Raw genomic sequence first — 16,685 nt, 5'->3', positions numbered from 1 at the left:
TGCGCGAAAGTGTTAACGCTACGAAAAAATCGCGACTTTGCGCAACTTTCGTAATGGCTACGAAAAACTCGCGTTTTTTCGCAAAAATCATAAAGACGCCGAAAAAATCGCAAAAAATACGAAAAAAATTGCAAAATTACCGATCATTACGAAAAAAACGCAATCGGACGCATTCGGCCCGTTCGTGGGTTAGTAAATGTGCCCTCTTGTATGTGTAATATGTAGCCTACACTATTATCAGTTGTTCTCCTTATCTCAAAATTTGGAAGATCCTGTCTTAGGGCTCTGGCACACGAGGGAGTTTAGTTGTACACGACAAATCTCCCTTGTTGCAGGCGACTAAACTCCCCGATATGACATCCCACCGGCGAAAATGTAAATCGCCGGTGGGATGGCATAGGCGGCGCAGCGATTTCCGGAAATCGCTGAAGTTGCCTCGTTTTGCTGCCGCATATCATCCCACCAGCAATTTACATTTTCGCCGGTGGGATGTCATATCGGGGAGCTTAGTCGCCCACAACAAGGGAGATTTGTCACGGGCGACTAAACTCCCTTGTGTGCCAGAGCCCTTAAAGTATGCATTTATATCTTCACTTATAACAAACTCTGTCATAAAGCCCAATTATGTTATTTTCTAAGTATTGACACCTATCAAAACAAGGCAACAAGGTTCCACTTAGATACGGACAGTATGAAAATGAACGAACAAACAATATTTTCACCAGTAAGCAAAGATTTTACCATGAAGCAATCCTTCAACTTTCCAGTGAGTCACAACTCTCATAGAAATACATTATGAAGGATGTACAGGCAACTCTAATACAGGACTGGTATATTGGCATTTGTCTCTGTAGAGCAAGCCTGGAATGGGAATCAAAACAGGCCCTGAAAATTCATGTACACAGAGGCCCAAACAGCTCCCCACCAGTACACTAAATACTGACTGTCTTGCAGCAGCTCCTCTGGCATTTGTCTGAATCCACAGATTGCCAGTCCAGGCCTGCTGTAGAGGATTGAGTAAATAATTACTAGCCGTTCTAGGGGGGGGGGGGGGGGGGGGCGCTTAATGAAGCATTACCCTTAGCAGTTAGATTACCTGTGTTGCTAGTTTAGTAAAAGAGGCCAAGATAATTAAACATTCAGCTGCATTATGTTCAACAAAAAGAATAACACATGTAGTTAGTGGATATGTGTGATATATAACAGCTATTCATACATATGGACATCACTGAAAAATATGCTCTGTATGTAATTTACCTGATGGTAATGATAGCAAAGAGAAGGCTCTTGGGTTGATACTAGGATAAATAGTACCAAACAGTGGCTGAAGCAGCAAACCCTGCAATTGCAATAGGCCCAGGGACTGGGGGCTGCAACGGCTCATATTCCCCTGACACCCACCCCTTCTGCCTGAACTGCACCATCCAATCCATGTATTCACAGTTGCAAGGGGTAGTTACTCCAAAGTCAAGTTACTCCTCTGGCTCCAAACCTGATACATTTAGAAAGCTGTTTAAGATCAGCCTTGCATTGCCCTGGGCCTCCTCAACTCCACCCCTCTTTCTTTGATATTAAAGGAGAAACTGCAGGACAGAAATATCTGTGTTACATCTCTTTGCTATATTTATTTTGAACTGTTAAAACTTACCAGCAGTTACTGTCCTTGTTTTTTTCTGCACAAATACATGGAAACATACACTTATTATTACCATGTACAGAGCAGAAAAACTAAATACAGTCACTATGTAACTGACTGAAATGCAAGTGTCATGGTACCAAATCTCCATAAAATGCAATCTGTTTATACATTAGCATTTCATTTAAAGTAAAATTGAAGATCCTACCAGTCATAACCATCAGCAAATGAGGTTTCAATTGCAGGCGCAATCAGTTTAGCAGCCATCATGATGAATTTCTCAGCCAATGCTTTCCTTCAAAAACACACATTAGAAAATGGGTACAGTGTTATTGCTTCCAGCTTAAATTCAACATACAAAACAATTTTGGGTTACGGTTGCAGTAAATTTAAGGTGATTTTATTTCAGTAGTACTTTGGCTATGAAACTAAGAAGGCGTATAACTCTAGAAGCTGACTCTGTGGCTGATGGGGGGCCAGGAATGCAGAGGGCCCCAGTAGTGAGTAATTTCAATGGGAAGTTTTAGGGGATGCTAAATTTATTTTGCCATGGGGCCAGCAGCAACTAGTGGATACCAAGAAAAAGTGAACTGCAACATCATTAAACATTTTCAAAATTGGTAATGACTCCAAACAGGGGTATAACTATAGAGAAAGCAGAGCAAACAGGAATGCAGTGGGCCCTGTTAATAAACAATTTTTAAAGGGGAGTTCTAGGGGAACCCTAAAATGAGTATCTAATTATACCACTGACACCAAGTAAAGTGAAAGCAAACCATGATATCTATATAAAACTATTAAGTCTCCCGTGAACTTAATTGATTTTGTGAGTTTAGTGGACGGTATGAAATCTGTTATCCAGAAACCCTTTATCCAGAATAACAGGAAGGCCATTTCCCATAGACTCCATTTTAATAAAAAAATCACAAAATGATTTAATTTTCTCTGTAATAACAAAAACAGTACCTTGTACTCAATACTATCTAAGATATAATTAATCCTTATTGGAGGCAAAACAATCCTTTTGGGTTTATTTCATGTTTAAATTATTTTTAAGTAGATTTGGTGATCCAAATTATTGAAAGACCCCTTGCTCAGAAATTCACAGGTCCTGAACATTCTAGAAGACTAGTCTTTTACCTGTATATAATATCAGTATAATGCTACTGGCCTTCCTAATTCAATGTGAAATGATTTGACATTCTCGTTACCTTTCCTGTTCCATCTGACGCAAGTTGTCATTCTTTATGGCTTCTATCAGTAAATTTGTATGGGGATCATCCTGCAGAGGATTAAAATGGTAAATGCTGGTTAAGAAAAAAAATGTCATGCGACTGTAAATACAATTACAGCATAACCAAAACTAAAGTAATGGAATTCCTAGTTATCAGGAAAGATACTTAATTCCAAAAATTCCATCATTAGCATCTAACGCTACCATGATATAAGTTAAAAGGGAACATATTCATTAAATACAATTGTGGACAATTTTCTCCTGTCACATTAAACAGGCAATAAGGGCATTGGCACATGGGGAGATTGGTTGCCCGCGGGCGACTGATCTCCCTGATATGCCATCCCACCGGCAAGAATGTAAATCGCCAGTGGAATGGCAAATGCGTCGCTTTGGATTCCCAAAGTCGCCTATAGTCTTCTTGCGAGGCAATTTAGGACGACAGATTAATCGCCCGCAGTAGTGAAGATTTATCATGGGCGACTAATTTCCCCCTGTGCCACTGCCCTAAAGTAGGTAACATCTTGAGGCCCATTTCTCAACATTCTCATTTTTGCGGTTTTAGTGGTTTAAAAACCATAATTTGCCATAAACTTACTTTCTCTAAAATGACAAATCAAAGAAAGATAAGCCAGTTGAAAAAGGAAAGCTGCCATTGGCTTCTACAAGACCTCGACAGCTTTTAAATTGCGTATTTCTACTTTCGGATTTGTTGCAGTTTTTGTTCTGCAAAAAAAAAAATGTACTTTTGCTAAAAAAAAAATATAAATCATGAAAAAAAACAAGAAACAACCTCAAGTAAATGTGCCCCTTAATTAGGGATGCAACAAATCCCCGATTCGGTTCGGGATTCGGGCAGAATCCAGCCTTTTTTTGAAGGATTTGGTTACGGCCTAATCCACGGTCCCGGCAGACCCAAATCTGAATTCACATATGCTAATTAGCATTCGGAAGGGTTAATAGTAGGATGAAAACAATTTTCGGATTTAGTTCGGGATTCTGCTGAATCTGTCGGGGTGGATTCGGCCGAACCCAAAAAAGTATCATATTGCTTTCCTATACTCCATACCTAAAATAATACAATATGCTATGAATTTATACTCTTCTTGTTGATATAAGGAAGTAATTACAATAATAATGATAACACTTTTTTACTTCTAATATTAAATAGCCAGATCTGAGATTTTCAGAAGACAATAAAATGTTATTTTCTGACTATGGTGCATCTTTCTAGCACCATTCCTTAGACTACATAAAATATACAGCAACATAGTAGTTAATACTGAAAATTGAGGCCATCAAGCACATACAGGTATGGGACCGGTTATCCAGAATGCTCGGGGACCTGGGGTTTTCCAGATAAGGGATCCTTCCGTAATTTGGATCTCCATAACTTAAGTCTAATAAAAATAATTTAAATATTGAATAAACCCAATGGGATTGTTTGGGCTCCAATAAGGATTAATTATATTTTAGTTGGGATCAAGTACAGGTACTGTTTTTTTATAACAGAGAAAAAGCAAATCACTTTTAAAAATTAGAATTATTTGCTTATAATGGAGTCTATGGGAGATGGCCTTTCTGTAATTAGGAACTTTCTGGATAACAGGTTTCCGGATAAGGGGTCCCCATACCTGCAATTTCACCACAATAAATATAGTTCTTATACGTACAAACAACCACTGATCAAGTTCTTTGTTTCAGGAAAGCATAATTTCTACTTACATTGGGTGGAATATACTTCTCTTCATCGTCAATTCCCAGAGGCACATCTATCAGCTTTTGAAAAGCTTTTTTCATTTTGTCCCGATCGCCTATTGCAAAGTAGCACAGAATCAGGTTGAAAGCAGCTTTAAGACTTGGGGACTCGTTCATGATGTGTTCAAAGGAGGTTATAGCATCCGCATAATCGCCAGTTTTGATAAATGCTACCCCAATGTTCTGCATTATCTTGATCCTAGGTAAGGAAAAAAAAAAAAAAGGTTTCACTATTAGAGATTTATGCTGGGACAAATATCAACAAAACACTAGAACAGGATTCATTACATGTGCACTGGCACTCACCTCATCTCTTGGTGGACACCAGGGATTTGATCAAGTGCCATACGATAGAATTTAATTGCCTTCGAATAGTTCTTTTGCTTCAAATAAATATTTGCCATGTTTACTTTGAGACGCCCTTAAAAGACAAGAAAACGTTTTTTGAACATCTGATCCATTAGTAATAATTCAAATAAATTAGCATTTACCAAGACTGAACAATCTTTATGCAGAGATACTGTTAGCTAGTATGATCCATTCATAACATAGGAAAATGAGATAAAACCTCTCACCATAGGTTCTCTACAATGCCAGATATCAGTCTACTGGCTCAGAATCAATTGGGTTGGCCCCGACAGCAATCTCTGAGGAGAGAGGAGTAATCCCAGTTGATTCTGAGCTGCCAGACTGATATAAACTTTTCAATGCACTTCCCTTAATTGCTGTAAATAGTTTGTGCTCACTGCATATACTATTCCTCTGAAATTCTCAGAACTAGGGAGAATTAGGTATTAACCAAAATACTCAGGACCTGGGGTTTCCAGAAAAGGGGTCTTTCCATAATTTGGATCCCCATACCATAACTCTACTAAAAAATTTAAACATTAAATAAACCCAGTAGGATTGATTTGCCTCCGATGAGAATTAAGTATATTTTAGCTGGGATAAAGTACAAGGTACTTTTTTTTTTTTTAATAGATTTAAGGCATAGAGATCCAAATTACAGAAAGACCAGTTATCTGAAACCCCCCAGATCTGGAGCTAGTCCCATACCTGTACTTACCATTAAGGCTCAAGGCCCATGAGGTATACATTCCACCTTTATTTTTTAGCCAGCCGTAAAGTACATCCTGTCATTTGAATCTATAGAATTAGCTAATCACTGCTAGTGACAGGGAGAATCAACCAATTTAAATGACAGGCTGCATGGCCATATTTGTACACTCCTACGCTGGCTGAATAATGCCGGTGAAGAATACTCCTCACCTTAGATACCTTACAGTCTATTTAAGTGGGAAACATAGCTGGTAAGCTTTAAATAGAAAAAGTGAGTGAATATTTTCAGTATTAATCTGTTAAATTGCATAACCCTGACGGGCACAGAAATCACAAGAATATTTGGCAGAATTTATAAAACCTTGAGAAACAAAGACTGAGGTACTTTAATCTGTTTACAATTTCATGACTTGTTAATGTTGCTGTAAGAGAAATGTAAAATACACCTTCCTGAGTCCAGCCTTTCTCCTCTCTAACTCGTACATGACATTTTTGCTCTGAATATTACAGAGACCAGTAAATGGCCCCTTTACATGCCAGGTAAGGGGAGCATAAAGCTCTTTTCTGTGCAGATCTTCATACGAATTCCCGCAGTCTCAAAGGCACAGCGATGTTAGGCCAAAATACCACAGATACTGTTTATTCCAGCTTTGGAAGACTATGACTGACCACAAGCACGTGACATTACTGAAAGGGCCTCAGTGCGGCTTGGCTTCCAGTAAATTCTTTAATGCAAGATATTAAAAAGTTCCAACAGACACCTGTTTGTAACATGAATGCCCACAGAACATTTGCAGATATTTCATCACCTAATATAGTGCAATAGCTAGACACAGCACTGAAGTGACAATTTTGTAGGTAAGATGTATGTTAGTATTTAAGAAGTGGCTTCCCATGCTCTCTGCTTCCAGCCTCCCCTAATGTTTAGCAGTTATAGACCTTTCTAAAGGTGGCCATACATATCTTTCCTGCGACCATTGAGACCAAAACAGAGATGGCAGCAAAGAAAGAAAGCAGTTTAATGTTAAAGGCAAACTAAACATAAAAAGGAATATAGCTAAAAATTCCATATTTTATATACTCAACTTACGGCACCAGCCTAAAGTTTCAGCATCTCAATAGCAGTAAGGATTCAGGCCTACAAACTTGTCACAGGGGCTCCCCCATCTTGGAAAGTGTCTGTGACACTTGCACATGCTCAATGTCCTCTGGGCAGCTGTTGAGAAGCTAAGCTTAGGGGTTGTAGCAAATTATCGAGGTTGGCCTGTAAACTAAGCTGATGCTACAGGGCTGATTACTAAATTCTGGTGCTAATTGCACTGATTTCAAAGCTACCATGTAATTTGAATCTTAAATTAATTACTAATATTATACTGTAACATTTATATTCTATATATACAGTATAGTGTGACATTTATATTCTATATATACAGTATAGTGTGACATTTATATTCTATATATACAGTATAGTGTGACGTTTATACTCTATATATACAGTATAGTGTGCCATTTATACTCTATATATACAGTATAGTGTGCCATTTATATTCTATATATACAGTATAGTGTGCCATTTATATTCTATATATACAGTATAGTGTGAGTGGGCCCCTAAGCTCAGGTAAGTGACAGCAGCACAGAGCATGGGCAGGGAATCAGCAGAAAAGAAGATGGGGGGCTACTGGGGCATATTTGGGAGCACAGATCTTCCCTGCTAAAGGGCTGTGGTTGCCTTGGGCTGGTACAGGAGCCCAAAACATAATGTACAATATTTCTAGCCTACTTCTTTACTTAAGCTTTAAAAAATTTGAATCTTGAATCTTTGAATCTTAAAATATATAAACTTTGCGTACATACCTCCATGATTAAACATTTTGTTTTTCACAATTACTTGATAGGTATTGAGTGCTTCAGTATACATCTCATTGGCAGAGTATTGATTTGCTAAGTTGAGAAGAACCTGGAAAATCAATGTTTTGAATAAAGTAAGGAGTCAGCAAACTTTTTATGACAAACAAGAAGCACACAGTAGTTACTAGAATGGAAAGCAATGTAAGTAAATTGCCCTGCACCAATAACATTCCAGCCTCCCATTGCTAAACGGCTTTAAAATATTGAGAAAGCATTGGCAATATTGTAGTACAGAATAATGTTTGTACTTCACTTGGGGACACCGGGAGAAACTAGAAAAAGCCTGAATCTTCCTCTGCAGCATCTTGAATCAATTTATTTTCCATTGCATGGGCAGATTAAACTTGTCTATCAATACTCCTGGCTCTATGCTCTTCTTGATTACTGGAGTGTCTATCGTTAGATCTGCCACTAAAGATAATAATTATCTGGTATTTTTAAGTTATTTTCACAGAGCTAACACATTTACATAGCACATTGTGGTGATTTCACAGTATTCCCATACTTTTGTGCCCTGGTGGATCTTAAAATCTTAGGTCCCTATCACATTCATACATGGTCAATTTTATTTAGAAGCCAATTAAAATGCCTCTATGCTTTTGAAATGTTGGAAGAAAACCGGGGTACACAGAGCAAATCCACACTGACATGCGCCCAAGCTAGAATTAAACTCGGGATCTCTATTTTAAAGCAGATGTGCCACCCACTAAAATATTTAAGTATACAGTTTCATACCTGTATACCTGCATTTTAAAGGAGAACTAAACCCTAAATAAGAAAATGGCTATGGCATTATTCTATACTACAATATTGCCTGCTATTCAGGCTAATTCTGTAAATTTAAATGACAGGATGATCCATCAAGTTTGTGCACTTTATTGCTAGCTAAAAAACAAAGGTGCAATGTATAGCTCATTGGCCAAGAGCCTTAATGGTTAGTACAGGTATGGGATCTATAATCCAGAATGCTCAGGACCTGGGGTTTTCCAGATAAGTGGTCTTTCCATAATTTTGATCTCTGTACTTTAAGTCTACTAAAAAAATCATTTAACATTAAATAAACCCAGTAGATTTGTGGTTTAATTATGTCTTAGTTGGGATCAAGTACAAGGCACTATTTTGTTGTTACAGAGAAAAAGGAAATATGTTTTAACATTTTAAAATATTTAATTAAAATGGAGTGATGACAGATGGCCTTCCTGTAATTTGGAGCTTTCTGGATAATGGATCCCCTACATATACTGCAAAAGTTGAGCACTTTTACATTTGCTAACTGACTCTTATATTAATTTTTAGAGATTACATAAAATGCAGGATGCTTTTCTGAGAGACCACAAGAAATAATGTATTTCCCAGAAGCATATTTCAGTATCAGAAAATACACTCATGATATGGAAATAGAAACATATATAAATATACACGTAGAAATGCTTTGTTAGATACTTAGCACAATTTCACTGATTCTGCTACTGATCATATTATTTATCATAGGATGGAGACATCTAGTGGCCACAGTTGTCCATTTTCTCATATTCCTTAAAGTGGACAGTAATGTTTCCCTTATTTTGAAAAAAAAGTTATCGCTTGTCATTCAATGAGGATCAGAAATAACTATGATGCAGTGCTCTGCATTTATATAAATAAAGCTGAATGCAGAGAATTGCACCAGGCATAGGTTGTACCCGTGTTTCATGTGACCTGTTTCTGCTGTACCAGTTGATAGGAAATCAATGAAATGATCAGAATATAGGTAAGCGGGAAGATGTGTTCCCAAATGTACATACCGAGTAAGTCAGATCAAGGTTAATATTTTCTGGAGACAGGACTTGCTCTCGCAGCCTTACCAAGACTCTCTCCTTTCTTCCTGCCTCTTTTGCCTTTTCCAGAGCCTAAAAAGACAAAATGGAATGTAATCTAGTGTACCAGTGACAGTATTATATGTAAAATAACCTCTTAAAATATGATATCACAAAACCTATTCTTACCTGCTTGAAATCCCCACGGCTGTTAGCGATGCAGCTTTCTTCAATCAGTTCATTTACATTTTTTTCCATTTGCCTCAACTTTTCTTCTGGACTGAAAAAGGCCAAGTAGATAGCAAACTAAGACAAGACTTATTAGTAACTTGGGCAGTATTAAATCCCTGCTTCATACAAAAAAAATACAACAGCAACTTCTGCACATTTTGTTGCATTTGTAATCTGAATTTGGGACCTTATAAAGGTTTTAAAAGATGACACTGTAGCTGTTAATGGATGGATACAGCTCATCCAACACTGAAGTTACTTGCGCATATACACATATCTGAAGCAAAGATTTATACCAGAGTAAAACATAACTCTTTAGGGCTCTGGCACACAAGGAGATTAGTCGCCCATGACAAATCTCCCTGTTCGCGGGCGACTAATCTCCCCGTGTGCCGGAGCCCTTAGAAAGTAAATCTGTACCAACCACTCAATGATAACGATTAAGGGTGCTATTCCTTTCTCATTTTCCTCCATTATATGGACATCAGTGTTAGCCATTCCTTCCCATAACATGCCTTTACTCTTTCCATATATTAACCAATGCAATTATGCTTTTCATTTAATTTCTTTTTAGTGATATTGACAATTACATTATGTCTGAAATATGTAAATTCACTGACATTGTGAATATTTGCTGTAATACATTCTTTATTCAATTCAATAAAAACTACCTGAATTTAAAAAAAAAAGTTATGACTGCAAGGCATATAAGATAAAAAAGGCTTACCTGTCTTCATTTTTTGACTCCAGTGGAGGGGCAGGACCTCGAGTTTGGCCAAGTGGATCAAAAGCAGCTCCTAAAATATATAAATATTAATAATAACAATTATAACAATAAAATAATAAAAGCTAACAACAATAATAATGATGATGACAACAAAGATGATGATAATCATAATATTACATTTGCATAAGACTGAAGAAGAGATGCTTTCATATTTATTGACACAAGCATACCTCTGAGTGCTGACTTAGTGAAGCCTGCTGCACGTACTGCTGTCATAGGCCGAGCCACTCCATCCTACAAAACAGACACAAAGGATACCTAAAAGTTTTAGGGGTCGGCAGAAAAAAATTAAGCAGGTTAGGTTGCCCTGAAAGCTGATGATACAGGGCTGATTATGCAGAATGCACCGGTAATGTGAATCTTGTAGTTAACCTTGTATCATGACTGCTGCATAATACATACTGTACACAACTGAGGTTAAGTAATAAAATGCACTATTTGTTTCCCAGGTGCAGCATCCAACAGCAACCAATTAGCATTTACTGGTCAGTTATTATTATTATTATTATTAAACATTTATTTATAAAACGCCAACATATTCCACAGCGCTGTACAATAAGTGGGTTTCATACATTGGACATACAAAGTAACATATAAAGCAATCAATAACCGATACAAGAGGAGAAGAGGGCCCTGCCCAAGTTGTTAAATTCTGCTATCAGTTATTGCATTTGTATTACAGTTACTTTTTTGTATTACAAATGGAGGTATATATTGTGAGTTTGTCCTTAAAGGAGAAGGAAAGGTAAAAACTAAGTAAGCTTTATCAGAAAGTAAATACAGCCATAAGCACTCACAGAAACGAGTCATCTTATCAAAAGAAACACAGGATTTCTTGTCTTCTTTTCTGTAAACATGTTCTTAGGGTATCTGACTTCCTCTCTCAGAAAAATCCTTCATTCTGGGGGCCAGAGTCTGCTCAGTTCTCTCCTCTATCACTTCTCCTGCTCCCCCTCCCATAAGAATTCAGAAAAATTCACTCCCATCAGAATGTTTGATCTATGCTACCAACTGCTAGAGCTACAGCACGAAAGCTACCGAGACCAAGCTAAAATGGCAGCTGTAATCTTAAACAAATGGAGGCAGCTTTTAGGGCTGTTTACTCAGGTATGGTAAAGCTTTCTGCAGAATAAATATAGCGTTCTAGGTGGCACTAATGTGGCTAATCTATTGGCTGTAAAATGCTATAATGCCTTTCCTTCTCCTTTAAATTTGCAGAAAAGATGATTTAGAGCTACTAAATGTCATTTTCAGAGGCAGTGATCTTTACTGCTGCCTGTCTAGTAAAATAGACCAATATATTATGTCTATCATTTCAAGCCTAATTCTTTATTAAGCTTTAGTTCTCCCTTAAGAAAGGGGTGTTAGCAAAAGGTTTCCATCTGTCCTCAAATAACCTTTACATTCTGTATATCAGCATACATCAAATGAATAACAACAAAGTCTCTTCTTGCTTAACACCTTAATTAACCTTAAACAGTCTTTTGAAATCAAAGTAAAAATTAAGAGTTAGTTTTGAATTAACCAGGAAAAATAACTACAACTTAACTAAAACGTCAGGTTACTAAATTACTCCCGTTAAATGTATAAAAACACATAATTACTATATAAAACAAGTTTAAACTTGCACTAGACATGTTATTAAGTTTTCAAGCAATGATCAGGGTTAAAGGAGAAGGAAAGTCATTTCGGCATTTTACTGCCAATAGATTTGCCACACTAATGCCACCTAGAACACTATATTTATTCTGCAGAAAGCTTTACGATACCTGATTAAAGAGCCCTAGAAGCTCTCTCTGTTTTTTTAGGATAGCGGCTGCCATTTTAAGCAGCTTCCTGCTGCAGCTCTAGCTGTAGTAGCTCAGATTACACATTCCTAACGGAGGGGGAGTGAGTTTTATGAATTCTTATGTGAAGGGGGAGCAGGAGAGGGGAGACCTGCACAGGCTCTGGCCCCAGGGAATGAATGGTTTTTCTGAGAGAGGAAGTCAGATACCCAAGGACATTTTTACAAAAAAGGAGACAAGAAATCCTGTGTTTCTTTTGATAGAGTCCAGCGTTTCTGTGAGTGCTTATGGCTGTATTTACATAGACCTTTCTGATAAAGCTTACTTAGTTTTTACCTTTCCTTCTCCTTTAATTCCAACTTGGAAAAGCTTCTTCTTCCTGAATTCATCAAATTTACTAATCTGTTTATTGCCTTGTACAATATTCCTACTATACATGCAATGCAGAACTTGCATATAAAACTTATGAGCTGCTAACCAATCAGAACTGCAAGCACCACATGAAGAACTTAATTTGTATCCAAATGCTGAAAATTATGTTAGCTTACGTGATTCCCAATTCTGAGACTGAATTGAATATCCTTAAAAGAACAAGGAAAGTCTAATAAACAGTTTTAACTCCATTTAAAGCCATATCTCCAGTGTGTTCTATAATACTATTTAATCTCCTATATTGGCAACCCTTTATCTGTTCAAACACGACAGTTTAGAAAAAAAATGCTGACTGTAACAAAAAAAAAAATCCCATTATGCAGCTGTCTTTTACCAAGACCCTAGCATGTGTATAAGATAGTATTCTTATTCAACACATGCATATAAATGATAATCAGGAAAGTGCTTTCTACTGTGCTCACCACCATGATGCCCACCCTGTATCCAGCGCACACTAATAGTAACAAAGTAACAGGGTTAATATGGTGACGCGCAACGAAGCAGGAACATACAAACCGATCAGCAAGCACTTCCTGCTTATTCCTCACCTGTATATTTTAACTACATGACAGCTCTAGATGTTCCCAGTTGTCACTATACAACCTGCTTTTGAATAATAAATTTTATATATTATATATATATATATATATATAATATAATATAAGGTGCCTCACCCTAAAAATCAGTGCAGAATGTTATCACAGTATTATCATTGAGTTATGGATAAGGTTGAAACCTGAAAAAGAAATATACTGCACCATACCTGTACTGCTCCAGTCATAAGTCTTCCCTTTGATGATGAAAGGTTAACCCTAGCCTGTTAGAAACAATAAAATGTCAATGGACCCAAAAGCTATATTATTGTTAATGCATCAGTAATGGCAGTCAACCAACCCAGATTGCAAGCCCCCTCCTAATAATATGACAGATCACAGCAACACCCTAAATCAGTGCCACAGCCAAATTACCCATACACATGGTTAGTCAGTATTTAGTTTGCTGCAGGTCATGAGCGACGTCTTGCTTCCAAAAATTATACTGTATAGCTGTAAGTCTACTAGGTCATAGTTCTAAATGACAAATCATTCCTTTGAATTCCATAATCTCTCGACATAAGGTCAGTTATTTTCAGCTGAGTGAAGAAAGGACCTTATAGTTCCAGTCATGCAAACTGCTTTTGAGGTGCAAATCACACAGCTGCTAAAGGTCTGCCCATGTACTAAACGTGCCCATGAACATCGATGCAACACTTGCACAGGTGAGAATGTTTTGTACCTGTAATAAGCTTCACCCATATATTTTAGTATCTAATTAATACTATTTGTTGGAAAATAATACAAAATAAACAAAGTTTGCTTACACCAAATGCAGTTCCAAGTGGGCGGCCTGCTGCTGTTCCTGGAACTTTTGCTGTAATCTTAAGAAGCAGAGATGTCATTTGTTAATATATTTACATAATTTAGCTATATTCTGAGTATATTTAAAAAAATATTTTACTGATTCCAAAAGGAAACAGTTTGGTATAAGTACACAAATGTTATGCTTCCATTTGGTATGTGTTTCTCTTGTCATGCCATACGTAAATGCTGAGCAAGTTCCCTACTCTTGCTCAAAGACTATGTATATTGTACACACAAACACAAATGAATTTCTTTAAAGGTATGTGATATGTGACAAATGCTATCATAAGCTGGTCTGTTTCGCACACAACATAAAATACGTGATACAATTATAAAAAATACAGTGGATTAAAATACTTACTGGAGGCCTTCTTCCATGACTTGTGCGTACTGCCTGCTGAAAAGCCACATCATTCTCTAAATCCTGTTAAAAAAAATGGGAAAATAAATGTTGACTTTTTGGAATGTTTCCATTCCCTACATGCAAGCTTTCAAATGTATTTTTGGCACTACATTTAGCATTATTCTTTCATAAGTGAATCTCTGATGCTTGATACAATGTTGCAAACATCTATCACAGTCAAAAGACTGACTGACTGCTAGTCTCTAATTTTATCATTATTCTTATTTTGTATTTCTTATATTTAATTTAGCCTTAACAATGATGAGTAGTTTAAAAATCCTAAAGATACAAAAAATGGCAAACAGCAATATGCTCAATAATGTAGCACCATGACTGAAAAAATACCTCTGTGTCATATGCAGGGTTGTACTCATTGTATCCTGAATAGAGATCATCTTCTTCCTCCTCCGGCACCAGATGGACATTTTGCATCATACCAGAAACAATTATTGCGCTTTTGTGGCTCTGCAGAGAGAGAGAAAGATAAAGAACAAGTTTATGGGTTAAGAATGGAGCTAGTGGTTTTAGGGGAATGGACTGAGAGACACTGTACAGGAATGAAATCTGTTACCCACAAAGCTTCAAAATGTGGCACCGCCATTCACAGTGTGCTAGTTCAACAAATCACCTTTCACTTTTAACACACTTGCTTTTTCAATATGCAGACAGATTCTCCAATGACAAACCACTCTTTGCACCAGTGCTGGCACCCCCTACAGCCTGCCACAATAACTGCCAATGCCTAATATACCCAAAATGGTTTGCAAAAGTGCAAGAACACATGTTACTTAGGGCCAATGCTCTTGTTAAAAAAAAAAGTACTGACACTTTACAAAAAAGTGAAGTTGTGCTGTTCCCTCCCTGAACCAGTCGTACTGGCTGATACATTATATAGCTTCAAGAAGGGGCTGGATGGCTGTTTAGCAAGTGAGCGAATACATGGTTATGGGAGATAGCTCTCAGTACAAGTGAGGGAATACAGGGGTAGGGGAGATATCTCTTAGTACAAGTGAGGGAATACAGGGGTAGGGGACATAGCTCTCAGTACAAGTGAGGGAATACAGGGGTATGGGAGATAGCTCTCAGTACAAGTGAGGGAATACAGGGTTATGGGAGATAGCTCTCAGTACAAGTGAGGGAATACAGGGGTAGGGGAGATAGCTCTCAGTACAAGTGAGGGAATACAGAGGTAGGGGAGATAGCTCTCAGAACAAGTGAGGGAATACAGGGGTATGGGAGATAGCTCTCAGTACAAGTGAGGGAATACAGGGTTATGGGAGATAGCTCTCAGTACAAGTGAGGGAATACAGGGGTAGGGGAGATAGCTCTCAGTACAAGTGAGGGAATACAGGGGTATGGGAGATAGCTCTCAGTACAAGTGAGGGAATACAGGGTTATGGGAGATAGCTCTCAGTACAAGTGAGGGAATACAGGGGTATGGGAGATAGCTCTCAGTACAAGTGAGGGAATACAGGGGTAGGGGAGATAGCTCTCAGTACAAGTGAGGGAATACAGAGGTAGGGGAGATAGCTCTCAGTACAAGTGAGGGAATACAGGGGTAGGGGAGATAGCTCTCAGTACAAGTGAGGGAATACAGGGGTAGGGGAGATAGCTCTCAGTACAAGTGAGGGAATACAGGGGTATGGGAGATAGCTCTCAGTACAAGTGAGGGAATACAGGGTTATGGGAGATAGCTCTCAGTACAAGTGAGGGAATACAGGGGTATGGGAGATAGCTCTCAGTACAAGTGAGGGAATACAGGGGTAGGGGAGATAGCTCTCAGTACAAGTGAGGGAATACAGAGGTAGGGGAGATAGCTCTCAGTACAAGTGAGGGAATACAGGGGTATGGGAGATAGCTCTCAGTACAAGTGAGGGAATACAGGGGTAGGGGAGATAGCTCTCAGTACAAGTGAGGGAATACAGGGGTAGGGGGGATAGCTCTCAGTACAAGTGAGGGAATACAGGGGTAGGGGAGATAGCTCTCAGTACAAGTGAGGGAATACAGGGGTAGGGGAGATAGCTCTCAGTACAAGTGAGGGAATACAGGGGTAGGGGAGATAGCTCTCAGTACAAGTGAGGGAATACAGGGGTATGGGAGATAGCTCTTAGTACAAGTGAGGGAATACAGGGGTAGGGGAGATAGCTCTCAGTACAAGTGAGGGAATACAGGGGTAGGGGAGATAGCTCTCAGTACAAGTGAGGGAATACAGGGTTATGGGAGATAGCTCTCAGTACAAGTGAGGGAATAC

General features: G+C 38.1%; 1 protein-coding gene across 2 annotated transcripts in view; it reads right to left on the bottom strand.

Annotated features, from left to right (window-relative positions):
* ift88 (intraflagellar transport 88) overlaps positions 1-16,685 on the bottom strand; it is a 28,982-nt gene that overhangs the window by 10,360 nt on the left and 1,937 nt on the right. For both annotated transcript variants that reach the window (XM_002937959.5, XM_004912065.4), the window contains exons 2-14: positions 14,780-14,899; positions 14,393-14,455; positions 13,992-14,048; positions 13,395-13,448; positions 10,583-10,646; positions 10,353-10,422; positions 9,584-9,674; positions 9,383-9,487; positions 7,545-7,647; positions 4,935-5,049; positions 4,596-4,827; positions 2,848-2,918; positions 1,845-1,931 (exon numbers count right to left, since the gene is read on the bottom strand). In XM_002937959.5, the coding sequence (XP_002938005.1) occupies positions 1,845-1,931; positions 2,848-2,918; positions 4,596-4,827; positions 4,935-5,049; positions 7,545-7,647; positions 9,383-9,487; positions 9,584-9,674; positions 10,353-10,422; positions 10,583-10,646; positions 13,395-13,448; positions 13,992-14,048; positions 14,393-14,455; positions 14,780-14,869 (1,202 nt within the window). In that variant the 5' untranslated portion in view covers positions 14,870-14,899. The remainder of the gene's footprint in view (positions 1-1,844; positions 1,932-2,847; positions 2,919-4,595; positions 4,828-4,934; positions 5,050-7,544; positions 7,648-9,382; positions 9,488-9,583; positions 9,675-10,352; positions 10,423-10,582; positions 10,647-13,394; positions 13,449-13,991; positions 14,049-14,392; positions 14,456-14,779; positions 14,900-16,685) is intronic.

This window comes from Xenopus tropicalis, chromosome 2 (genome assembly GCF_000004195.4).
Source record: "Xenopus tropicalis strain Nigerian chromosome 2, UCB_Xtro_10.0, whole genome shotgun sequence".
Lineage (NCBI taxonomy): Eukaryota > Metazoa > Chordata > Amphibia > Anura > Pipidae > Xenopus > Xenopus tropicalis.
Note: the sequence above shows the minus strand (reverse complement) of the source record. Positions and strands in the feature narration are given on the sequence as shown.